Source organism: Pithys albifrons, chromosome 1 (genome assembly GCF_047495875.1).
Source record: "Pithys albifrons albifrons isolate INPA30051 chromosome 1, PitAlb_v1, whole genome shotgun sequence".
NCBI lineage: Eukaryota > Metazoa > Chordata > Aves > Passeriformes > Thamnophilidae > Pithys > Pithys albifrons.
In genome coordinates, this window is record NC_092458.1 from 17,472,354 (window position 1) to 17,498,069 (window position 25,716).

Sequence of the window (25,716 nt, forward strand, 5' to 3'; positions counted from 1 at the left end):
CGCTACTGTGTGTGTAGGCACCTGTGCAAAATGACTAGGCAAGATTCTCTTTTTCCTTCATGAATGTGTTGCTTTAGATACACACCTGTTCTTGGGAATAAGTGGATGTTCCAAAATGATATAAAATGCAGGGGTTATTAACAAGAAGATGAAAGGTTTAATGAGCAACCGTCCCCTTACTTAGGAAGATCAGTGTGTGCTTTTCCGAATTTGTGTTGTGAAATATGTTACTGATTGATCAACTTTCACAGCATAAATTTTGTTTCAATGAGGTGTTATGATGGTTTACAATGAGCACTGCAACTGAGAATTAAGATGTGTGCCTCAGGTACATGCCCCTGGGCTGAGCTTGCACTAGTGTGTGTCAGACTCTGTTGGTGTACACAGCAAAGCTGTGATTAAGGTAGAAAAAGCATAACTTAAAAGCGCGTTTGTCAGATATTGCTGTCAGGAAGGATTTATGGCAGAAATATTTGGTGTCTGAGAAGAAGAATATGAACTTCCCGATGGGGATGCCTGTGGTAGAAGCCATAAGTTTATCACATTCTAAAGGTGGGTTTCATTCCTGTCGCTGTAGAGAGAGGTGCTTGGAAAGAAGACAGTTAGACAGGGTTGTCTTTTGTTGGTTGCTTTTGCCCCACCCCACCAAAGATAGAAGAAACCCATAACTTTATGGATTTTAGGCAACATTAAAATTATATTTGAAAGCAAGGGAGAAATACGTGGATAGTGTTTTTACCAGCACAACTGTGTTTGCCTCTGAAATCCTAAAGGCACATCTTCAGTTGATGTTTTATCTGATATCATATGATAACAAATGCAGTGGAGAATCCTAATGGCAGTATTAGCATTTAACTTGGGTTGTCTTGTTGTATTAGACTCAGAATTCAGTGTATGGTTGTCTTGCATGATAATGAGTTGACCTTGCCTTGGGAAAAGCATTTTTTGTGTGCTCAGGGGTTCTTGATGTCTGGTAATAGAAAAGTTCAATAGGGGAAACAGAAGCAGCATAGAGAAAAAAGGAGGTAAAGAGTAAACTTTCTGTTCATGAAGAACCAAACTGTGCCTGCTAAGCGCAAGAGGGGGGTGGGTTTTATGCACAGATCTCTGTATCTTCTCTGGAATTTAGATGTCAATGAAAACTCTGATCTTTCTATTCACAAAGAGAACTTTGGATTTTAAACTTCAGCTATGTCTGTAAATTCCTCCAGATGTACTGAGAATCTTGATATTTTCATATGCATATATCTTTAAGTCTTCAACTTAATACTTTTATTAAAACTCTGATTAATTTCACCGAGACAGCTGGGCTAATTGCATGATGCAGTGGATCTGTAAATGTTGTTTATGTGACATTCAAAATGAATAAGTGCAAATATCTGAATCTTTATGTGTTAAATTTTCTCATAGTTTTATCTCTTCTGGTTCATTTGAAGGAAAGAGAAAACAGAAAGGAAGAAATCTTGACTGACTCTATTGAGTCCAGATTTTATTTAAATTTACACTAACAGCCTGTTTTTCTTGTAAGGTCCTTTGTGTTCAGTGTCACACTTTTCATATGATCTTTCTTATGTTGTGGAGCCATTGGAGTCCCCTGGGCACGGCCGGCTGCTCTTGATTCAGAGCCTGATCTCTTAAACAGTCTTTGTACTTTCTCTCGGGCTGCACTTCACGCATGGAAGAACCTCCGGGAAAAACCCACCGAGCAGCTATGTCATTGTTTTCTTTTGTGTCTCTCCTTAAAACTTTGCTTTGTTATGATTTCTCCATGACCCTTCAGAGTAACTAGGTAGCTGTTGTACCACTCTCTTATTATGCTAATCATAATTATGGCCCTGTGTACTCAACTCACTGTTTGAACAGCTTGGCATTTTGCCAGGGTTCAGCTGCCATTTTGTACTGCCAGGAGCCTGACATTTTATCATCTCGGCGACTTAGCTGCCACTACCTTTCTCTACTGCCTTCACCTCTTGGGATCACCTCAAGGCAAGAACATGCTCTTTTTTTGCCCCTCTCTAAATGCGAGGGCTTTTCTGCCTCGTTAGAGCTGCTGTTGTGGATCTTGGCCAGCGTGACTAGTGAAGATGTGTGAGAGATGGAAATTGGACTAGAGTGTTTCAAGTCCTTTGCAAATGTGTGTCACTTCAAGGATGCAAGGAATGGTATGTGAGAAGGATTGAGCAGGATTGCAGAGGAGGGTTATGAAAACAAACATCCATCTTGCAACATTGCCAGGGCAATTCCATGTGACCCCATCTGCAGACCATCTTGAGATTCCTTTTGGTGTAACATCCCATGCTGGGGACACCCATAATGCAGCTTTCTCAGTGGTTTGTGTCTCTTGACTTCCCTGTGAGTCGGCGTGATAGAGCTGGGACTACACATGGCAGCTGGAGATCTGGAAAGGAGGTTTTGGCACCTGGCTCTGTGTGTCCTCGATGCCATTGTGGGTGTCTAGGGGCCATGAACAGTTAACATTATCAGTAGTAACTTTTCCTTTTTATTCAGGGATTCTGTCACATCCATTATGGCCCCTTCCACAATGACCTGGTAATACTCGAAAACTGACCCACTAACCAGTTTAAATTTTTGCTGTCTGACGTTTTGCTTTCATGTGGAGAAGTGTGAAGTGTGCATTGCAGGAGATGAGGCCTTTTGAATAGTGGAGTAAACTGAGTCTTGGTGACAGCTGCCTTCCTTGGTCTTATTTCTGATCCCAGTTTGTGCTGCATTTTTCTGTTTTCTCTGCTAACATGCTCCTGCTATAAATGCTACACAAATACTGACATGATAAAACTTAATTTTTGCATTTTACTAAGTTTTATTGCTGATGGTTTCTCGATGTATTTTTGCTGTTGATGTGTGCATACTTTCTTCATGCGTTAGTGCTGGGAACTTTGTAGAGAAGAGTTTTCTGTGGCTTTTTTGTATTTCCCTAGTTACTTGCCTGGCTCAGGTCAGGTTGAATAGACTTCTTGGATACTTGTGTTGGGTTAGCTTATCCTGTCTTGGTAGGCAAATGATCTGTTTGCTAAATGAGCTGTATGAACCCAACTGGTTATATTTTAAAAGAAGATAGAATGAAACTATTGTGGTAGATTCCCCTCTTGCAAGGACTTATTCATAATAAATTATACAGAGATTTTCTTCTCTGTAGGCCAGGAGAGATCCAAATTCTACTGAGTAGCTCTCTTATAACCTGGTTATCAGACAGATTGCAAAATCAACCGTTGATATACTCCATGATCTCCGGAGTTTTATCAGAGAAGTAGAGTGAGATGTCAGGGCTTGAAGAAGTCAGGTAATTTTTCCATTATCCACAAAAAACATCACTCTTGAACTATGTATGGATTTAAAACTAATACCTTCCTCTCAGCTGGTTGTATCTATGTGTCTGTGTGGATGAGAAAATATTGCCACAATTACTGAAAGTCTTACAGTTAATTGCAGAGTCGGAGGTTTGGGTTGGATTTTGAAAAATATTATTCTTTTGAGTTTAAACTAAAAATAACTGGGGAGAAAATTCTCATGAAGCTGGACTATGTGTTGAGGCCAGTCCCCATTGATGAAGAAGCTTAGTGAAGATGGGGTTTCTGGAAGATATTTTGCGTAGTTTTACTGAATTTTGTCTATATTTTGACAATTCAAAAAAGTAATGAATCATGAATAGTGAGCTCCTCATAAGCTATTTGAGCACTTTTAACCAATTCAGGTTTCTTAAAGAAAGCTCAAGGATAATTGTTACGACTTTTAACCTCTTTATGATTCACTATGTGGAGAGGAGATTAAAAACCATCATTCCATTGTGGGAGAAAGCTCACACTTTTCAGTTGTGTTGGCTAAGTGTAGCTATTAAACACTACGCCGGATTAATGGTGGGACTGAGTTCTCTTTTGGATCAGCTGCTGGAAGGAAGTGCAGGAGTTCTTGTCACCAGCGAAAGTCAAGGAGAAAAGAGAGGTTGCTCCAGTTATCAAAAAGATGTCTCCCAAGTGACTTGGCTGCTGGATCCCTATTATACCTGCAGAGAAGATGAAGGAAGACATAAACTTTGTGGTCTTTCTCCCAAACCTAATTTAGACAGCAGCCTAGCTAGGAATCACATGAGAAATCTTTTGTATTTTTTTCTTAAGTACTTATGGAGAGATAAAGGTCAGTTTGTGTTTGCTGACTACGACAATTTTTATATTTAAATTGTTTCCAGTCCTGTTGTGCAATGCCATGTCCTAAACTTGCTTATGGACCTGTTTCCTGTGTCCAGCTTTCTTGGCAAAAAGCTGCTGCTTCTTTACTGTGTGTTGCAGACTGAATACAAGCTGGGAGGTGTATTGACCCCATGCTATAGTCCCTTTCCTCCCTGTTGTTTCAGAGGTCCCATGTCATACTGACAGAGGTTTTCAAAATGTGAGAAGTAGCCAAAGGTCTTTGGCATTGCTGCAGTAATAGTGCTGTTCTTGCTGCTTTCTGGTACGTCAGAAAGAGATGTTCTCCAGTTAGATCGTGGCCAGATTCATCCTTCTGAATGTTTGCCCATACTGCTGTGATTTGAAACCAGAGATAAATTTCTTTGGTGTTCAAACTTCTTGAGTGCTCAATTTTTCTTGAGTTTGAGTGAAGGCAGGTGTGCCTGGCGTTTGATTCTGCATGACTTTTTTATTGTTGTTTGAAGGTTTTAGCGTCTCATTCTTTGGTGTTTGTTTTTTCCCCCAGATGACAATAAGCAATGCAGATATTTAGACTGGGGTTTGTTCTGTCTTCTCATGTGTGTCCACAGCTAAGTGGAAGTATTGTAGCCTCCTGGGTATTAATTCAACTATGATCTGTGCCTTAAGAGTTGAATGAGAGGGCTGCTAATGTGATAAAAGCTTGTAACTTTATTTACTGGTTTTAAACATTAAAAAAATAGTGCATTAGTTTTTCTAGAAACATTTTAAGTGTGTTTCTTTCTGAGGTAAATCACAATTTCGTCCGCACTCTGTGGCTTTTAAAGTCACAGGTTTGGTTGATTGCAGTCCATGAAGAGTATTTGTCAGATTCTACTTTCAAGTCAGTTCACAGGAAGTATTGATGGGTCAAGATCACTTCCATGAACTCTGAAAATAGGAAGTCAAGACATTTGGTTATTGTTACACTTTGGGCGAGAATTGTCATAATACACATTGGTAATATCGTTGAAATCAAAACAGACTACAACTGCTTCAAGTATTTGGATATATCTAAATACAGGTCATAAAGTGACTGTATTATGTAGCTGTGGTATCTTTACAAGGGTAGATAAGGTTGACCTTCAGTGCTGTTGCCATTTCTGTGTGAAAAATCTGAGAAAATAGTGTCTTACAGGATGCTGAGGTGTAATGCAATTGGGTTCAGTACTAAAGAGGCTGTTGTTAGCTCTGATGCCTGTAGCGTGTGACCACCCAATTCCTAGTGAAACAGAACATCTGATACCTAAGTGAGAGTCTGGTGTCCAAAGAGGACCCGCGGAAAAGATTTTCAGTGTTTTGTTGTTGTCATTATGCAAAAAAAACCCAAAACAAGGATATAGCAAATATGGCTTTCTTGCTAAATATGTTCTTCAGTAGGTCATTGAAGGTAGAGTATATAATGGTGTAAGTAAAGACTCTGGTATCTGCATATTAAGAGCAGTCTTTTCCTATTACCTTGTGACACCCAAGCTGTTCCTGCCTCTGTGTTTTTAATATTCAGAAGAAGCCTACCAGGTTCACTTCTAGTGTCTACATTAAGTTACTTAATGGGTAGAAAGGAAGACTTGATTTGAATAGAATTCAATCCCTTTCTCATTAAGGTCTTTATTTTTCTTCTGTTTTCTTTAATCAAACTGTAAAAAATGGAAAATATGTATTGTCTATCCAGTGTTTGCAGATTGTAGACTATTCAAAGGTACTTAGGCAGCCTGATAGGTGAAAATAACCATTTTGTCTTCTAAACTTTGGGGGGGGGGGGCATTTTAATATGCTAATTTTAATTTAATAAATATATCTGGTTTTGTTCTCTAGTTATATCCAGCCAACTTCATGCCACTGTATTGTCACTGAGATTTGCTCTGCCTGATTGAGGTCCTTGGTAGAAGACAAATGAGTTGATCATGAGCTCAATAAGCTTCTCTAGAATAAAAGTTACTGTCTCCAGTTCTTTTCATGGGGACTGAAAGAGGCTGCCTGAAGCCCTTGGGCTTCTGGAAATTTGGCATTAATTTACAAGAACAATGATTTCAACATTGGCAAATAGAGCTAGTCTTGGAGTAGAGAATTAGTTTAATTTTATGCTCAATATTTTTTGCATATTTTCATGTTTGAAATAATTCCTGTGACCTAACCTCTCCAGAGTAATCTTGCTCCCTATCTTAACTACCCAGTTTCCAATAAAGACTTCACCCAAGGTTTGTTTATCACAGTAGTTAACAATTAGCTTTCTGAGATAACTACATGAATTCCAGAGCTACACATTATGTCCAGTCTTTTGCTCTTTTGATGTGTTGTATAACATGACAGGTTCCAAGTGTCAGCAGGTCTAACATTTGATTCACATTAATTACCTGCAGTGTTTAGACAACCAAAACTGAAGCTCTTTCATCCTCAGATCAGAGACTTTTTCCTATCTTTGTAGATAAGTCTCTAGGTTGGCTTTTGAAACTGCCCACTTAAAGTGCTTTGTCTGAGTTTGCATAAACAGATTTCTGCAATGGTACATTTTAATGCATTTGAAGTTGCCTTAGTCACACCAAGTGTGCACAGATAATGAGTAGAATTTGAATAATATACTTTCCAGTGAGTAGCCATGTAGTTGATCAGGTCATGGCAGTCTTGCTTTTGTCCTGTGTTCTTCTCTAGCAGGAGGTCCCACTTGATTGGCATTTTGTGATGTCCAAACCACATCTCTGATTACTAAGGTGTTTCCAGCTCTGCCTAAAGTGCATGTGAAGAGTTGCAGTCCTGCTGCCTCCTGTTTGTGCTGTCATTCATGCTTATCTACCATTTTCGTAGCTCCTGGTTACGCCCTTGCTGACTTGGCTTCACATTTTCTTGTTTCCATGTAAAATTTGACAAGGCTGCACCTTATCACTTGTTCCTTTCCCTCCTCTAAAAAGCAATGACAGTAACTGTCACTCATTCTGAATGAGGAAAGCTGCTGTGTTTAGAGCTTTCTGTAATAATGCAAAGCTATTGCTTGGTGGCTTTTGATCATTTGGTAAAAGCCAAACTTAATAAAAAGCAGTGTAGAGCAAATTTTTTGGGTTTTTGGAGGGATGAGGATGGGAGTGGTGTTTCAGGCCGTAGTTGTCAGGTGTCCTCCCGCTCTGGGCAGTGACCAGTCTAGAGCAGCACACTTTGAAGCAGATCTCACCTGGTAGATAACCTGTTACAAACTGCTCTAGAAGATGTTTAGAAACTGTGAATGATACTAGGGCAGTAACCACCATGTTTTTCTCAGATGGGTTTTTTAAATTCTGTTTTGTTGGTGGTGGTTTGGATAGGTTATTATATCAAGCTTTCCCTAAGATGAAGATCTACAGAACTGTGTTTATGACAATTTTTATTATGTGATACTGAAATACAGAAGAGTCCTGAAGAACAGAAAGCTTAATCTAAAGTTTTCCTTTCTATGTTAGCTCTTTACCTCAGGGCTGCTCTCAGTGACTTCTCCCAGTCTGTACTGATACCTGGGATTGCCCTGACCCAGGTGCAGCACCTTGCAGTTACTGAACTTCATGAGGTTCATGTGTCAGAAGTTACACAGAGCTACTAACAGTTTGCAAAGAAAATTTGTCCTCGCCATTTTAGAGACTCAATGCTGTTTAATTTGAAGAATTTTTGTCTATCTTGTCATGGAAAGTACTTTTCTCAGTACATTCTGGAAGAGCAAAAAGATAAGCATGTAAGATGCCGAACACCATGCTTTGATCCTGTCTGCACAGCGGTTTCACGGATGTGATAAAGCTGTTGTGTCTGGCTTCCCAAGAGATCACAGACTGCTCAGCCTTCACTGAGTGAAGCTTTGTCTTTCTCCCATTACCTGTCACTAATAGCCAAGGAAAGTTGATCAGACCTCATCTGTGGGGTCCTTTCTCATTGTGTGCCCCCTCTGACACCCTCTGTGTGCTTGCTTGTTTGTGTAGATCTGACTAATGGACAATGCATGAAGTTGATTTGATGATTGTTGACATTAGCTTTAGACTCTTTCTTACCTACTCCACAGATATGACACAAGTTACAGAAGCTCCTTCAGTTTTCTTTATTAATTATTCTGTTGTCTTTCAGTTGTTATTTTTCTGTTTGTGCTGTGATAGTCTGTGTCAGGAATTAAAACTCTTGACTTTTTGGTCTGTGTTTTTGCCAATGCCACCTGTGAAAAGATTTATCCTTTGCCTGCCAAGTTCTAGGGAACAAAAGCTGATACAGTGAAGGCTTCGTCCTTGAAGAAAAACTTTGCATAAACTGAAGTTATTTGAGTCTCTCCTATTGGTTTGACAGCCTTGGGAAGAGATCTAAGGGGGGAAGAGCTTGGAGAGGGAGAGAGAGCAGCAGGGTCTGCGACCTCTTCCTGGGGGGTGGTGGCCTCACCTCCCTGGGCAGACACCTCCAACAGGGTCAATAGAAGGTGAGAGGGCTCGTGCTCTTGGTGTTGGTGGTTCTTTCCCCAAAAAGACAGCAGGGACACGGGCTGTCTGCCAATGCTTAGAAGATGTAGCCTCTGCCTTCAGGGGAGTGTTCTGAGTTGGTAAGACAATCTTACATGAGTAACTCTGGTTACTGGGGGGCTTACACGTTTGGGCTTAGTGCTTAAGTGTTTCTTCTTCTCTCTTTAGGTTCTTGCTATTCGGTCACTCCTGTTAATAAAGATACTGTTTTTCTGAACTCTCTATGGTGCTTAGCCTCATTTTCCAGCAACTGTAGAACCCACCCTGTTACATAGTTCTGTGATAGCGCAGTCAAAGCTTTATTGGTTGCTTTGCGAACAAGCTGAGATACTGAGGAAGCTTTTGGGGGTCTGAGGGGTGTTGGTTGGTTGCTTGATTTAACAACGGTGAGCTGTCATAATCTGGGTTTGCATCAGAATGGCATTTAATAACATGTCACATAACACATAGGGATTAGCTGGAAGTTAAGTAGCTGTTGGAAAATCTGTTTGTTCCCTGCTGTGGATTGTCACTGAAATTTTTAATTGCACACATTTAATTGCACCGTGGTATTGCAGTTCAGTCTGCATGTTTACAGGTGTTACTGCTTGGATTCAGCTTCCCAAATTATTCCTGTTGGATGTGTCCATGGTGCAGAGTTTGTATTTTTAAGTTACAGGAAAGCCAGACTTTATCCCAATTTTTGACTATCACCTTCCAAAAAAACTTGCTTCATTTTGGAAAATTACAGACTTTTAGTTAATCAAAGTCTCTCTTAAAGGTTTTTACCTTCTTTTCAGAAACTCAAATCCTGTTTTCTGCTGTGCTTAGAAGAGATTTTCAGACTTTTCTTTGTATTAATATTATTAATATGCTTTAGAGTGAGAGTATTGCATTTGTGACTTCTCTTTTGGAAAAAAATCAAGTTACATATCATATGGCTCTGGCCCTGTAAAGGCAATACTGCTTCTTGCTTACTTGGTCCATGAAGATTGCATGTGAAAAAGGGGACGCCTTCTTCATACCTCATACCTTTCTAGATAGGTGGGTTTTTTTAAAGACAGTGCTAATTTCAATTGCTGTTTCAAAGTCTTGGGCAGTGGAGGTGGTAATTAAATGAAGAGGTTTGAGATCAGGTTGATAACCAGGCACAGAAATTGGCATGAAGTGACAAAGGACGTTAACAATGTTCTTTGTGTGAACATAGTACACAGTGAACAGCTGAGGACCTGATGGTGTTCTGTGCTGATGCCTCCAGAGTCTTCAGAGGTTTTTGTCGGGTTTTCATACACAGCCAAGCAAGAATGAGCAATGGCTTTTTATGTAGTAATAAACTAAACACTGCCAAGGAGTATTTGTTCCTCAGTACCCAAAACCATGATTATCTGTACAGGCAAATTATCCAAATGATCCTTAATAAGAATTTTGGCCAATGCCATCTAGCCTTTCCCAACTGCTGTTTCCATTCATGAGGACCGTGGTCCAGGAGCTGTGCCTGACAGGCGAGTTGAGCTTTGCTTGCTGTGAAACCTGAGGGTGTAGAGGCCGGCTGACCCCAGTGTCAGAGAGCTCTTCTGGGCATGTTTAATCCTTGTGTACAGACTGTAGCTCTTAAGAGCTGGAAGAGTTTCTCTTTGTGTGCTAAGTTCTGTTGTCAGGTACATTCAAGGTGACACCCCTTAGTGAAGAGAGTTACCTGTTGATAATTTGTACCCTATCAGCTTCAACATGCTACTAGTTTGATGTGTGGGCATAAACAGTAAGATAACACAACAGCCCTTCCACTTTCAGAGCAGCTGTAGATACAGGGTGTTTGTAAGGCATCTGTAGCTGCATAGCCACAGCTGTTGTGTGCATCCAGAGACTCAAAGTTGTCATGATGCTTCAAAGGTGGTCCCGTAGTGTAAAGGAGAGCACTCTGGACTCTGAATCCCAAGGACCTGAGTTCGAGTCTCAGTGGGACCGTCCCCTGGCAGTTCAATGCCTCCCTGCCATCCCATCCCGTCACATCTCGAGTGCTCAGCAGGGTCAGCCCCGGTTAGTACCGGGTGCTGTGACAGTCCCGAGGACTTCACTGTCACTGTCCAAGCTCGCTCGGCCGTAGCAGATGGACCTCAGGACTTAAAGGGTGGGGCCAGTTCTGTGCACACTGTGCCTCACCTAAAAATCCATTGCGCAGGCTGGAAGGGCACACCCACGTGGGGAGAGCCCTTCCCAAATCTTTGTTCTGGCCATACATGCATACATATGCATGATGCTTCCATGACCCAGTGTTTGTTCTGTTTTCTTTATGAAGAATCACAATCCATCATTTACTTTACAGCATGGTTGTATAGCTGATTTTGCAATGTAATAGTCATTATCACCATTTTTAATCTCTTGACCCTTCGCATCTTGGGTTGCTTCTTGATGTGACGTTGCAAAGGAGTTGAGTGTAATGTTTGCAAAATGCTTTGAAGATTAAAAGCTCCACAGTAGGTTTTTATTATTACCAGAGGCAAAGTTAACAGGAGTGGCTTAATACTGGACTGTTCATTTCCCAAGAGATATCTTTGTTTTGCAAAGTGCACATTATGAACTGGGGAGTAGACAAAATTATCTTATTTCAATCCTGAGTATAAATTGGCAAACTTTCTACATTTAGATTATTTGCATGACATATTTGTAGAAGAGCAGAACATTTATGGTACTACCTATGGCTCCGTTCTTAGCTTATATTTACTGAAGCATTTTTTAAAATGTCTTTTGCTTCTACTATCCAAAGGTATTCTGAATTTAATTCATTCACACATCCTTAAATATACTGCAGTATTTTTATAAAATATGTAGATATATTTATTTGAGACACATATATTTGAGATATATATTGCTCTTCAAAGATAAAATCAGTTCAGCATGTGAATAAAAAGAAATGGTCTGCATTCAGAAATGGTGATGTTTTATTAGAGTTTGGTCTACAGGCAGTTTTTCACATGTTCAACCTACCACATATTAAAGAGCTGTCTTTTTTTCTTCCTATGGTGCTTTAAATATTTCTTGAGGCATTTTTATTTCTAGCCTGTATCTACATCATAAACTTACAGGTGATTGTACAGAGACAAATAAAAAATAAAAAGTGAGCTGTTTGGCAATTCTCAAACTACTGCTGTTTCCTTGCAAGTTAGAGAAGGGAGGAAGCTGCATCATGCAAATGGGAATTCAGCCTGCTAAAGCGGGGGATGCTTCAGGGGCACTGCTGTCCTCACGTGGTTCGCTGTTTGCCTTGACCTTGCGGGGGGTCATCGCTTCCCACAGCAGCCTTGTTTTGACAGAGCCGCTTTGTGGTGTCAGCACAGGCGCCTTTGGGGAGCCCGCGCTGCCGCAGCCGGGATTTCTGGAGCAGCTTTGTCCGTGGAGGGGCTGCTGGGCTGCGGCCAGCCGGGAGGCACTTCCATCCCCGCAGCCTGGAGTGGGCTGCCTCGCTCCCTGCAGCTGCAAAGGCTTTGGGCTCCTGCCTGACACTTGCAGAAATCATTGCGGAATTTGCTGATTCTGCCAGATGCAAGCTAAACACTTGTTCCCAAGTGGTGTGTCCCATCAGTACAGCTGTTGGTTATGAAAAACACGCAGGGGCTTTCATCCGTAATAATATGGCTTTGTTGAGGTATTGCAAGCTTAAAATATTCCAAACAATACTGTGGAGTAGAACCTCCCTGCTCAGCCTACAGGGAGCTTTATTGACCGTGCTTCAGTTAAAATGCCCATTTATTGTTGTTGCTGAGGTGGGGAGAGGGAGAGACTAAATTTTCCCTACATACTGTCAGTAAGGATTAACTACAACTGTTGGGCAGTGCTTTCAAAATATTCTGGCCTATTTACACAACAAAACTGATCAGAACAAAATAAACAGTTCTGGTCAGTGGCTGAATGCTGTATTGTGGCAGCTATATTTGGCAGCGGATTTTCTCATCATTTTTCCAATGTAGACAAAAACCTGAATGCTGCAGAAATCTTAAGCAGTACAAGCACATAATACCCCCACTGAATAGCTTGTTTCTCCTGTTGCCTTTTGGGGAAACGGGACAATTTGGCTGTAATTCAATCAGAACAAATGCTTATGAAGCAACTGGCAAAAAAGCATATGAGTAGATTTATCATTTTGCAATGTAGGGTAATAAATAAGTGCGTCATTTCCAGCAAGCCACAGTACATACCTGTGAGATGGTGGATCTCTCTCCAAAGCATAATCTCTGCAAAGAAGCATTAAATAGGAATTGTGACAGACTAAAAATTGTTGGTGTCTTCCTTGGGTTTTATATTTTTATTTTATAACAACCATAGTGGGTACTTGCAATTACCTACTCATTTTATGTGGTATTCCCCTAAGGAATGAACTGAGAGAAATATTTCATTTTAGGTATTTGAACAATCATTCAGTGTTTCTTGGGTCATAGATTTTTGGTAGTTTGGAGGATAAAATTGCCTGACACTCAAGATATGAAATATCTCTTCCTATCTTGCATCTTGAACTCAATTTCTGAGAATACTAAAATGAAGCCTTTTTAAACTTGTCTTTTTTTCACCCTTCCATTGTAGTGATAGCCCAAATGCTGTCCATGAGGTGGAAAAGTGGTTACCACGACTTCACTCAGTTGTCATAGGACCTGGCTTAGGTAGAGATGATGTTCTACTTGAGAACGCTAAGGTATGTGCATTCTGATACTTTATCCTGTGTCAATATGTTGAATTTTACTGACGAGTTTCCTATATTTTGCATCATTACACAAATGTTCTTGATAGAGTTGCTAAATGATGAATTCATTAAAATATTGTTGTCTGAAAATTGCAGTTACTACTCATGGTCTTCATTATTATACTCAATCTTCACTCAGAATTTTAGGCACTCGTTTGGTCATTTTGATTTGGTTTTGTTTTGCTTGTGAAAGTCACTAATTAAGAAATAGATGTTGGCATATCTAGATAAAGGGCTCTGTGTTTTCTTAGGTGCAAAGCTCCTGTACTGTAAATGCATAAATACAGATTTGAGTTCCTAATTTGTGGAACCATATTTGACAGCTTTTATGAAATGTACCAAAGAACAGCAATTGTGTCCTCTTACAATAAGAAATAATACTCTTAATTATAAAATGTTGCAGATTTCCACTCTAGATAAAGAGGTAATCCTATTTTCTGTCAAGTCTTAGTGCAGAGCTGAAAAGAGGAGCTTAGGTAGTTCTGTATGTTAAAGAACACATAGTTAGACAGTCTCCCAGATGATGTTTTGTATTACTGGCAACACATCTTTGCATGTTTGAAGTGTGTGTTTCAATCTATTGTCAATCTAATTTTGTACAATTTATTTCTTTTCCTGAGCAGTATTACTGAATTAATCAGTGGCTCCAACAAGTAGAATTAATGTAATTTACAGAAATGTTGACAGTTACACAGTGAAATTGCAAAACGGGGGAGGCAAGAACCTGGAGTCCATACTATCCAAGTGGTTTAGAATACCTTGAGAACTAGGAAGGGTGGCTTTGCCAGGATTTTTTCAGAGAAAGTTGCTATTGGAGTTTTTCAGTTCTTTAATTCTCCTGCTTCCTTTTTGGAAGGAAAATATGCAAAGCTGCAAAGCTAATAAAGATGAGAAAATAAAGAAAAAAATCATTACACCAGATGAAGGAATCAATTTCTACTCTATCTGAACTATTTAAACAGATTTTATTATTTTTAAATAATTTTTCAGAATTCCTTCTGCAGAAAAAAAATTTTGGTCATTGATTTTTCTATTTCCTTGGTTTAGAAAAACAAAATTTTTGTCTTCTGTTCCTAAAAGGAAAAAACTAAACAAAAGAAAATAAGATTCATCTGTAATACCTAAGATATCTAAAATAAGCTTCTTTTGTATCAGAATTCCATCGGGGGTTTATGTGCTTATCTATACTGCAGAAGTATCTGGAAGATTTCTTGATTGTTTTTCATCACTGCTAAAAATAATTTGCTTTCTTAGTGAATTACAAGCATTCTTTTCCTTCAGCCTGACTGTCCCATGTAAGCTGGCTTAAAGAAACAAACCCAGCCAATAAAGACAAGGAATTTGGAAGCTACTTCATTCTAAAATCTCAGGCTACATTCATACGAGCCAAGGATCTGGCCTTACTAATTTCAATTCACATTAAAACTCAAGTTCTTTGTCTTCACTGTAGTTATGTAAGTGTTCATTATACCCAGTGTTGTGGGTTTTGACATGTCACTGAGGACAAGTGAACCCTGGTTGCTTGCTTGAGCAAGACTGGTGTTTCTCTGTGCTGAGGGAGGGCTGAGTTGAAGTTGAGCTCTTGCTTCAACAGTCAATTTTAAGCTTCAATAAAAAAAGCAAGAGATGATGTCATTGCTATTTTAAATTTTTATAGGAGGTTGGCTTGGTATGTAATTTTCTGGTTTCCCTTTAAGGTAACCATATGGTGTGTGTCATACGAAACAGGGCTTGGAAGCAGGTGAGCGTCTGCTTTTGGGTCAGGGTTTGCATCAGAGTGGTAGTGACCGTGGGAGAGAGCTTCCCCTCTTCCTCCCTCCCTCTGTCCCCTTAAAGTGCTGAGGCATAGTGGTTTGTCACCCCTCTGATGCTGTTTTATGTCAGTTCTTGTCAGTATTGTGCCAGTACATTGCCAATGAATGTGCTGCTCCAAACAGTCACGTGTTTGGGCTGCTTCTCTCTTCTGAGCATTGAGAAATTAGGAAATTAACTAGTGCAGTAACCTGCAATTTCTGGTATATAGTCCAGGGACAGTGTTTTATTGTGGAGTAGCCTTAATACTTATTGACCAGATGGTTTATCATCTCCAGATCAAAGAATGCTTTGCTTCCTCAGCATCTTTAGTATGTCACCTGTGTCCCCCATTCTTAATGCCTGCAACGTGTGTGCACTGTGGCATTTGAGCTCCTTTCAACAGTCTGATTTTAAAAAAAGCCACCTTGTGATCAGTTTCCTTTGATTTTTTTCCCTTGGAGCACATAGTGATGTTCTTTGAATACATACTTATTGGCTTCCTGTGATTTTCTGGTTTTAGCTATAATTCTATTTACAAGTCCTATTACAAGAAGCCACTTTATGAGTTACACCCCTCTTTCTATAGGCCACTTGTGTGGGTCTGTGCCGGAACCCTCACATGCTGTTACTCAGTTGCTTGGGTGAGGGCTGACGGTCTGCCAGAGCTTCCTAGCCATGAGTTTGAAGGACCAGGAACTGCAGCTTCAGAAAACTCTGTGTCCTAATATCTGTGCACCTGGATTCCTTGCAGATGTGGCAGCTGTAGTCTTGGCCTGATTAGACCTTCCAACTCTGGAGCAAATAAGCAATCCAAGCTGTTTCTCTTCAAGAGAAAGGAGCGAAAACACATCTCTGCTCCTTCAAGAACATCAGGAATACCAGCCCAGGTGTTTTTTTTGGCTGAGGCGCTACTCAGCTGCCGTTTGTGCCTATTGCTGTTGCTGTTTCTCTTCTTTCATCCCCCTCACTCTGAAACAGTACCCTCAGCCAGTCATTTGCCCTTAAAGATTTCTGCTATCTCTTGGAATATAAATTTCAGAAATCTCATTTTCCAACCCTAGTGACATCATCTTAAGGTTGTGTTGAGAAGTTGTCTTGGCTGTTGTTAACATCTATATGGTGAGAGAATTTTGTCCCATTGTCATGGGGTCACCTCCAGCGAGTGTGCCCCGAGAGAACCCATTTGAAATTTTGAAATGGGTTGGATTCTCAGTTTCACCTTGACTGAAGCATCAGCCTTTCTGTGTTTGGTTAGTTGCATTAATTTCCCCCTTTCAAGCCTGATGCTTTCAGGATTTAGGCAACACTTCACAGCCTTACTAAACTGTGAGAATGGGACAAGGTGTTTCGCTATACTATCTGCACTAGTTTTTTCAAGATCAAGAGGACTGCAGAATACAGGGCCACCTGTTGTCATAGCAGTCTGTTAAAGCTAAATCTGCCACTGTAGACCTTGAGAAGCATTTTCCTCTTGATATCTGAGCAGCCCAACCAGTTCCATTTGTACTAAGACACCTGAGAAACATCCCAGGCTAGCGCTGCAGGTGGCAGATCAGGTGTGTTGTCTGTAGTACCCACCACCATGTACAAATGTGAACAACTGGATTTATTACTCTTTGGAATCACTACTCATAGTAACTCAAATTAGCAGAAGTATTATTTTCCAGAAACTTTATTCTTCAGTATGTGTCATATGGATTTGGTTTCTGCCCTGTTTGTACCCTCTGGAGATTCTTGCTCTGGGATTTCAGCAGTTCCTAGAGAAGTCACGTAGCAGTGAGGACTTGGCACTGTCTGTTCTCAGCACTCAGGACAGGGTGAAGTAGATGGTGTCTTGGGCCTGTGGTACTGCAGAGGCAAACCCCAGAGGGCATGTGTGTGTATTTGCTGTGAGAATGTGTGTGCAAACTGTGTCCTCTTAGCCTTCCCACAACCCCCAATACTGATGCAGGTACCACAAGCAGTATCCAATGAAACAATAATGTCTTACTAGTCAAGCTTCATTGCTCTCAAAAGGCCTGATGAGAGTCAGAATTTGTGGATGGCTTCACCTGAGATGAGACACTTGCTGGGACAAGATGCAGTTCTTTCTCTGGGGTGATGTTACTGGTGTGGATAAAGCTTGGCACAGCAGCTCAAAGCAGAGAGATCCTCTTTGTTATGCCAGGAACTATTGCTGCTTGTGCTAAGAACTATTAGTATTCTTTGGCTTCCTCACAAATGTCTTGATTAGAAAAACAGTGTTTGAATATATGCTAACAGGACCTTAAATACAGGTTTATGCAGCTTGCAAACAGAATTTATTTTCTAATATATGTAATGAATCTTGATGAAAGTCATTCACAGTGAAGTGCGATGTTTATTTGCTTTCTGTGTGTAGACTTATATTGTTTTTTAACTTGATTTTGTTACTTAGAAGTATTTGTAAGCAAAAGGGTCGAATTGGATACCTTTTCAACGCTTCTTGAGCATCATTCAGCTAGAAACTCTACAAAGAAATTGGCAGTGATAAATTACAGAGTTCATTTTAAGTTCATGTTTATTTGTCTTAAGACAAAATGCCAACAGCTGACCATGAATATCTTAAGCCAAATCTAACATTAACATAATCAGCTATAAATTGGAAACCTTGTAGAGTTTGCATTGTGAGTGCAAATATTCAGTGGATCAAAGCATGAGAAAAATTACTGCTTTTATTTATTCTGATTTAGATTTTTATTCTTTGGATTGCAATAAACCAGATTAATGCTTGAAGTGCATTGGATGTGTTTAGGGCTGAAAGTGTACAAATGTAGCTTCTTAAGTGGTGTCTGGTTGACCATAATTTTAAGGAGCATAACTGAAAAGGAGTGCACTGGGGTTTTGCCTAACTAGGACAATATTTCAGAGGACTCTGCTTTGTTTTCTTGTGTTCTTTATGTTCAAGTGTTACTTGGGATGAAGTAACTTCTTTAAGAATTTAGCACGACTGAAGCTGAACTGGTAGCTGCAGTTTTCCTCCATGTTTGAGAGCAAGTGATCTAATTTGAATTCAGAGGGAATCTACAAATGAATAATTTCTTTTTTTTTAATGTAGAATAGAACAGTTTTGATTAGCTGCCATCTACAGGGTCTTTTTCTTAGTTGTATGAACAGCTTTCAATATTTCCCAAAGCACTTAATGAGCCTGATCATGTAGCAGGGTCCTCTTCAGAGTCCTCATCACCCTCAGCCTGGCTTAAATGGCATATTTTGCTGTGCACCTGAAAATCTGCTTTGGAAAAGAGCCTAGCATGAGGTACTACAGTTGAAAGACAAAAGACCAACTTAAATTGAGTGTTTCATAAGCCATGAAACAAAGAAGCTGTTTGTTTCAGGGAAAGCATATTCCTCTCTGTTATGTGACTCTTCATTCAAGAGGAGTGGTCATTCCTTGTGTGAGGTTGGAGAGTTTAGTGCAGTGATGAATGAATTAGTGATAGTTATGCGTAAGAAATACATAAAGTAAAACTCAGGCAATTAGGCTAATTAAGGGTAATTTATATATGTCTTGTCCACAGAGAGAGCTTTTGTTGGTATTTGCTGAACTTTGCAAGGAGGATGCATTCTTGAATCAGTTTATAGAAACTAATGAAAGCATGTCTGAGTTTAACTTCATGTTTTCACCAATGAGTAAATAAAACCCCCAAAACTAGTTACTGAAAATATGTCTCTAATGTGAAGAATCTCAAACAGTAGAACTGCATTCTTAATGTTTTTTAAACTCCTTGCACCAAATGGAATATATTTAGGGAAGCTTCTTCGCGCTGCCAACCCTGACTGTAACCTTGAGCACATCCTGTGCTTGGGATATTTGCCTACTTCTAGCTGTGCAAGATTACAAACTTCTGCTTGCCAAGCCCATTTTCCAAGCATCTCTGCCACAGAGCTGCATCCTGACCTCTATTGCAGCTGAGTCCCTGCTAACTCTGCGTTTATCCAGATTTGAAGCAAGCAAGGCAGAAATGCTTCCTGGGGCTTTCAGTGCCCTAGGAATTCTGTAGGAATTGATTTTCAGTGTGTTAGGGTGGAACTTATTTGTTCCTCCCAGTCACCTTGGGAAGGAGGGTGTGCAGAAATGCTTCCAGCTGCATCATCTTTAGGGAAATTTTGGCTATTTCTTTCTTTTTATCTCTCTATTCCAGACAAAACCATGGATTCAGGATTGCTGGATGAGAACAGCATCTGTGTGGAAAATACAAGCAATTATAGGTGGCATTTCAACAGCAGTTTTTGATCCTAGCTTTCAATAGAAGTTCTTTTTAAAAGGGGCTGCTGCTTCTTTTTGATTATTTCAGGTTGTATGAGATGTTGGCAGCACCAAGTTATGCACATTTGCACATCTCTACCAAACCAGAGTGTGTAATTACATACTTGGCATTTGCAAGGTGCAGTGGAGTGCACTTTGAGTGGGCTGATGGCACTCTGAGTGGGCTGATGGCTGCTTCCTGAAGTGTTTGGTGATCATCATGGCTAATGCTCTCCACTATTATGGCATATTAAGGTTTGAACTTCTTTTTGAGAACATGAGTAAGAATTTTGACCACAGTAGGCCAAGACATGACTCTCAGAGGGACCGAGGAAGTGCAGTGTTCATTGCTGACATCTGTAAAGCATCTTTCCTTTGCAAGGTAGAAAGATGACAATGTGAAAATTACTGTTGTGGTATAGGTGTTGCTTTATATAAGCTGTTATTGTGGTTTTCTGTTAATTTCATTAGAATTCAACTTTTTATTAAAATGACTGACTCTAATTTCCTGATTCTTCCCTTTTCAAACACCAAATGCCAAACTTTTGTGTAGCTGAATCAGTTCATCAACAAAAATGCAAGTAGTGATAAAACTAGTAATATATTAAAAGTCATTGCAGGCATTCTGCTGCTAATCCATATGTAGTTACAAGGCTGAGAATTATACAGGTGTGGGGAAAACTACATAATTGTCTTTTTTGTGGAGCTGTGGAGAAGCAGCTTGTGTACTGTTACATGTGGGCAGAGTAAATGGGATGTGGGATGCTGCCTCATGGACTTGGGTGGAGAAATCCAGACTGACTGCAGATTTTCTTTCCAAGAGACTGTGGGTACTTGCTGTCAATGTATCACTTGCTCTCTGCTCCTGGTTCCTCAGGATGGCTGTGCTATAAAGACTTCCATGACTGATAAGATCTGTTATCCCTTGATTGTACTTAGGAGCCCCATAGGAATTTATTCCTCCCTCCCATGTCCCCCTCCATTCTCCCTCTAGCTGATTTTTGCAACCAGTGTCTCTCGCTGGCTCATCTCAGCCCTGTTCCCTTTTTCCATGATAATTGTGCAAGTGTGCAGGAGTCCAGATGTCCATTTTTTTGTTTTGAAAGATTGGAATTTGGTTTTGGGAATCTGTTTTAAAATTCCCATGTGAAAATTGGGACAGACAACACAGACTTCTACTGAAATGACTCTATAGCATTTCAGGGAATAGTTTCCATGGTAATAAAAGAAAACACATAAATTCTTTCTCCTTACTTTGTAAATTTTTGTAATTTAAGTCCCTTTACCTAGATAGACCAGTGGTTTCTACTGTGACACAACTTCATTTTCAGTTCTTACCTAGAAGGTTGGTTGCATTCAAGTCCTGGATAACCAAGCAAAGAATGAATTTTTTTCAGGAAATTGTGCTTTTCAGGACTAGAAATAGATTCAGGTTAATTTTACCCTGTCTGACATTCCTCCCCTCAATTGCCTCCACCAAAACCTGCAATCACTGAAATAGTATTTTGGACATTCCTAAATGTCAAGTGCTGGTAACAGTTGATGGCTGTGTGAGAGGCTGTCCCGTACAACATCTTTGTGAGATGTGTGAATCCCAGGTAATTCCTCTTGGGTTAGTGAGGATACAAGCTTCAAATTTGGTCTTCAGTTTTTAAGGAGAGGAAGCTCCTGTTACAGATTTGTTGTAGCATGAGTCCTGCCATCTTCTAATGCAGTTCATCTTCACTGATTTATTTTTAATAAGAGTGGAGTGATGCCTCTTTCCCTTTTCTCATGCAAATGTAGAATCACTGTTTCAGAGAGCTGCCAAGTATTTAGCTAACTCATGCAGCAGAATATCTCTAGAGATTGCCCAAACCCCCATTATTAGGACCCTACATGAAAGGTAAGAAACTGAATTTTGGGGCTGTGAATTGCAGTGTAAGGATGTAAATTTCAGTCTTTGATACCATAGCAAAGCAGTGTGGCTGAAGGTCATAAAGTTGGATGACAACAGTGTATCATCCTCTCCTCATCATCATTGTCATCTCTGTATTGTGACTAGTGCCAAGATTGCCCCGTGAGTCCAATCCTTTTTTCGGATGTCCCTGAGTGTTTAGGAGTCAAGTGAAAGGAAGTGTTCTTGCCTTGATCTACTCCAAGCTGAACTGCCACCACTGTAGTATTATACATTCAGTGCACAGAAGGATTGTCCACTGGGTTATCTTGAAGCTGGAATCTTCAAAATCTTAATAATCAAAATGCTATTTGAAGGGAAGGGGTGATGTGTCAGGTTTGTCATTGATGTCTGTATGTGTTGCTGTTCACTTGCTATTGGTGTTTGGATTTCAGCTTTTGTCTTAGTAACATTTCTTAGTATTTTTAATCCGCAGCATTCTCTTCTAAATCCTTTTCCATATAAATAATTGTTTCATTGGATAAAACTGAGCAGGTGGTTTCTGCTCATACATAGAATTCTATCAGAAACAGTTAAATAGGTTTTGGTGTGAAAGCAGAGTTAGTCTGAGCTGTATTGATTGTGCAATTAACAGTGAAAGTTCTTCTGTATCCACCAGTGTTAGCCAGAAAAGTCCATGTCAATATCAAGGTACAAATACAGCTCAAAATTGATTTTTTGCTTCCAGGAACAAAAATATCCTGCATAGAGGATGTTGCCATTATTGCTGAAAACTGCTCTTAATGCAAGTATTTTTATTTTTTTTCAAATACAGTATCTGCAGTAATAGAATGTTTAAAATTTGGCCTCATCTCACTAATTCTTGGTGTCTAATAATAAGTCAAGTGTCTCTGTACCCTCTGTGATAGCTGAGGAGAGACAGGTACATGTGTTGGCCGTCCATCCCACCCTAAATGTGATGTCTGAGCTGCATGGGATAAACTGCTCTCCAGTGTTGAGCCATTGGACCTTTTTAAATGGCAGCAGGTGACTTGGGTCCTGTCCACAATCAGTAGGAAACAGAGGTTCTCCTATGGATATTGTGCCCTTCAAAGGTGTAGCTGTCTTACCAGGGTTCCCTTATCTTTGTTACTGTTTTATTACAGTTTCCAAATGATCCCTTCCCCCGCTAGAACTTCCCCTTGACAGTTCCTTGTGTGTCTCCAAGCAGTTTCTGTCTGTGTTTAAGGAAGGAAGAGGAAAGGAAAATGACTGATACAGTTTTTGGATTGGCTTTTTTTCTTGCTTGGGGATTTTTTTAATGAAAAAATAGCTTTCTAAATAAGACAAAGGACTTTGTATCCCCTGATTATTTGTTTTATAAGGAGAGAAAGAAAAAGCAAAGATGATTCAGTGTTAGATTAGAAACTGATCAGAGACTTGGTACAAAATGGAAGTTGCTTGGCCAGTAGATTTTACTTAGCAAGGTGAAATTTCTCTTCAGAGAAGAGGTCAAATGTTTCAGGATTGTGGAGGATGTGCTGGAGAGTTAGAAATTCAAAACATTATTGGAAAAATACACCTCATTTCTTTGGAGTGTACCAGTGATCTGCCTTCCAGATGCTGTTTACCTGTACATTCACTGTCATGCTTTGTAACTTCCACTTTTGAAATGGATCTTCAGGATTCTTTATTTCATCTGTTGTGTGAGAGAGAGTGAGACAAAAGAGAAATTCTAGCCAGTAGTCAGGATGACAATTATGAGGAAACATGAAAAGGGGCCAAAAAATTACAGCAACTCTCAAACCTTAACTGCTTTGGAAACAGAACTTTGGCAAAATTTGATCCTTAGATTGCTCATAATGCATTTAAGAGAACAGTTTGAAAGAGTGAGTTCTGGTGTCTTCCTTCATACTTCCTTATGAAATCTGTTGGGTAAGTCGTTTTTAGTTTTAGAAAATTGTCATAAAAGAGTGACGTACTAAAACTGACATACTGGAATAAACTGGTGATTCCTATTAGTGAGAAGTGGAGCAGCAATCATTTTAAGTGTACTGATGGAGTTCAGTAAAGCTGCTAACGAACAAAAATATTTTAATTATAACCAGTTAGAAAACAAGGTTTCAGTAAATGATATTTGTATCTTCAAAAATTGTGGAAGGATGATCTTGCTGAGCTCTGGGTCACAGTGCCATATGATATCTATTCTGAAGAGCCTTGTATGGTTCAAAACTAATTGGGTTGTTGAGTGTATAACATTCATTTAGACAAGGAAAATACAAACAGCAAAACATATACCTGGTTGCCAGAGTCACAGTCTTATTTTATTGTTACAAAGTGAAACAAGTTAAACATAATTGTTCATGAACTTAACACTGCAGGGGCAAAGCAGCACAGTTTCTGTGAAGGAAAACTGAGCTGGGCATGTCTGTACAGATTAACATTAATGAATTTAGAAACTACTCTCTCTGACTCTCTCATACATTTCCTAAAAGCTTTGAAAGTAAGGTGCTCTGGTTTTCAGTATGCCACAGCTAATTCTAGGTTTGTTTTAAGATTCCATCCTCATGTAGCTGTTGAATATACTTACTCATAAATTTGAGTAATTTAGTAGTAGCTGAACAGTATGAGTTGTGTAAAACTTGCCATACAAAATTATTTAAGTAGCTGAATATAAGAGAAGACTCAGTGGTGCTCCCTAGGAATCTGAAAGAAGGTGGGCACTTGACAGTCTGACACACAGCCCAAGCTGAGAGCTGTGCAAGTCTGTGTATGAAGGGTTTTCATTCTGTAGTAGCTTCTAATGTAGCTGCAGGTGTGTGTCAAGGCAAGTCCCCAGGCTTGGAGCAGTGGGTACTGTTTCAAACAAACTGGAAACAAGGCCCAAATAAAAAAAAAAAAATAGAAGGGAAATACTTTTGCTGATACTGGGAAAAGCAGAATCAGGAAGTAATAAGTTTGTGTGTGTCATATTTAATAATTTACAGGAAGCAAGGTGGGAAGTGTTTATTTTGACCATAGTACAAGAACAGAGAGACATTCAATACCTTGAACATTAATTAAAAACTGCTTCCCTATTCCTTACATCATGTCTTGCTAACCTGTGAAGCTCAGTGCCATGTGCTGCCTTATCCAAAGTTTTTAATAACATTCAAAAATAATGACTTTTGGATGGATAACACATTGTTATCTTACACAGAAAAGATAAACTCTCCAGCTTCAAAGATGGGTTGGTAATGACCAACCCTAAAAAAATCTTGACTGTCAGCCATTGCTCATTAAAAAACTTGAAGATCAGTTGTTGTTGCTGCTGGGTTAGGAGAGAGAACAGAAGGGCAGATTCTGCTGGGAGATAGATACTAGTTGCTGAAAAAAACACTTTTACAGATGGTCTGTTGTCTGGGCCACCTTAGTTTTGCTTTCAAAGCATAAAACCTCCCTGACCAGAGGTGAAATGCCATCATGGGTACTGCTTGTCTTGGATGTTGTTTGTACATGAACTCAAATGCTGCAATGGAGCCATCATCAAAAAGCAACTGAAGTTACTGTTACAGTTACTGGTAGATTTCTATCATGGCAGGGCTCATTGGTCTTTTTCTGGAGTTTAATTGGAGCTGTATGTTTACTATGTGTGACTTACGTTGGCATTGCATGCCTCCTGCAGCAGGGAGAGTGCTGAGATTACTTGCTTGTTTGCATATTGTGGTGGGTTGACCCTGGCTTGATGCCAGCTGCTCACCAAAGCTTTCTGTCACTCTCCTCCTCAGCTGGACAGGTGGGAGAAAATACAAGAAAAGGCCTGTGGGTTGAGATAAGGGCAGGAAAGATCACTCGCTTATTACCATCATGGGCAAACCAGACTCACCTTGGGGAAGTTAATTGAATTTTATTACAGATCAAATCAGAGTAGAATAATGAGAAATAAAACCGAATATTAAAACCACCTACCCTCCACCCCTTCCTTTCTCCCAGGCTTAGCTTAACTCTGAAACTCTCTACCTCTCTCAGTGGTGCAGGGGGATGGGGAATGGTAGCTGGGGACAGTTCGTCACACATTACCTCTGCTGCTCCTTCCTCCTCACAGGGAGGACTCCACACTGTACCCCTGCTCCAGCATGCAGTCCTTCGCACAGGAGACAGTCCTGCATGAACTTCTCCAGTGGACTTCTCATGGACTGCAGTTCTTCACAAACTGCTCCAGCATGAGGGTCCCTCTCATGGAGTGCAGTCCTTCAGGAACAGACTGCTCCAGCATTGGCTTTTCTCTCCATGGGGCCACAGGTTCTGCCAGGAACCTGCTCCAGTGTGGCCTCCCCAGAGGGTCACAGCCTCCTTTGGGCATCCACCTGCTTTGGTGTGGAGGTGGAAATACCTGCTCACCATTGGCCTCCATGGGCGGCAGGGGGACA

At 40.1% G+C, this 25,716-nt stretch overlaps 1 protein-coding gene across 6 annotated transcripts in view; it reads left to right on the top strand.

Moving 5' to 3' along the window:
- Positions 1-25,716, top strand: part of NAXD (NAD(P)HX dehydratase) — a 48,779-nt gene that overhangs the window by 10,744 nt on the left and 12,319 nt on the right. For all 6 annotated transcript variants that reach the window (XM_071567983.1, XM_071567837.1, XM_071568154.1 and 3 more), the window contains one exon: positions 13,214-13,322. In XM_071567983.1, coding sequence (XP_071424084.1) covers positions 13,214-13,322 — 109 coding nt within the window. The remainder of the gene's footprint in view (positions 1-13,213; positions 13,323-25,716) is intronic.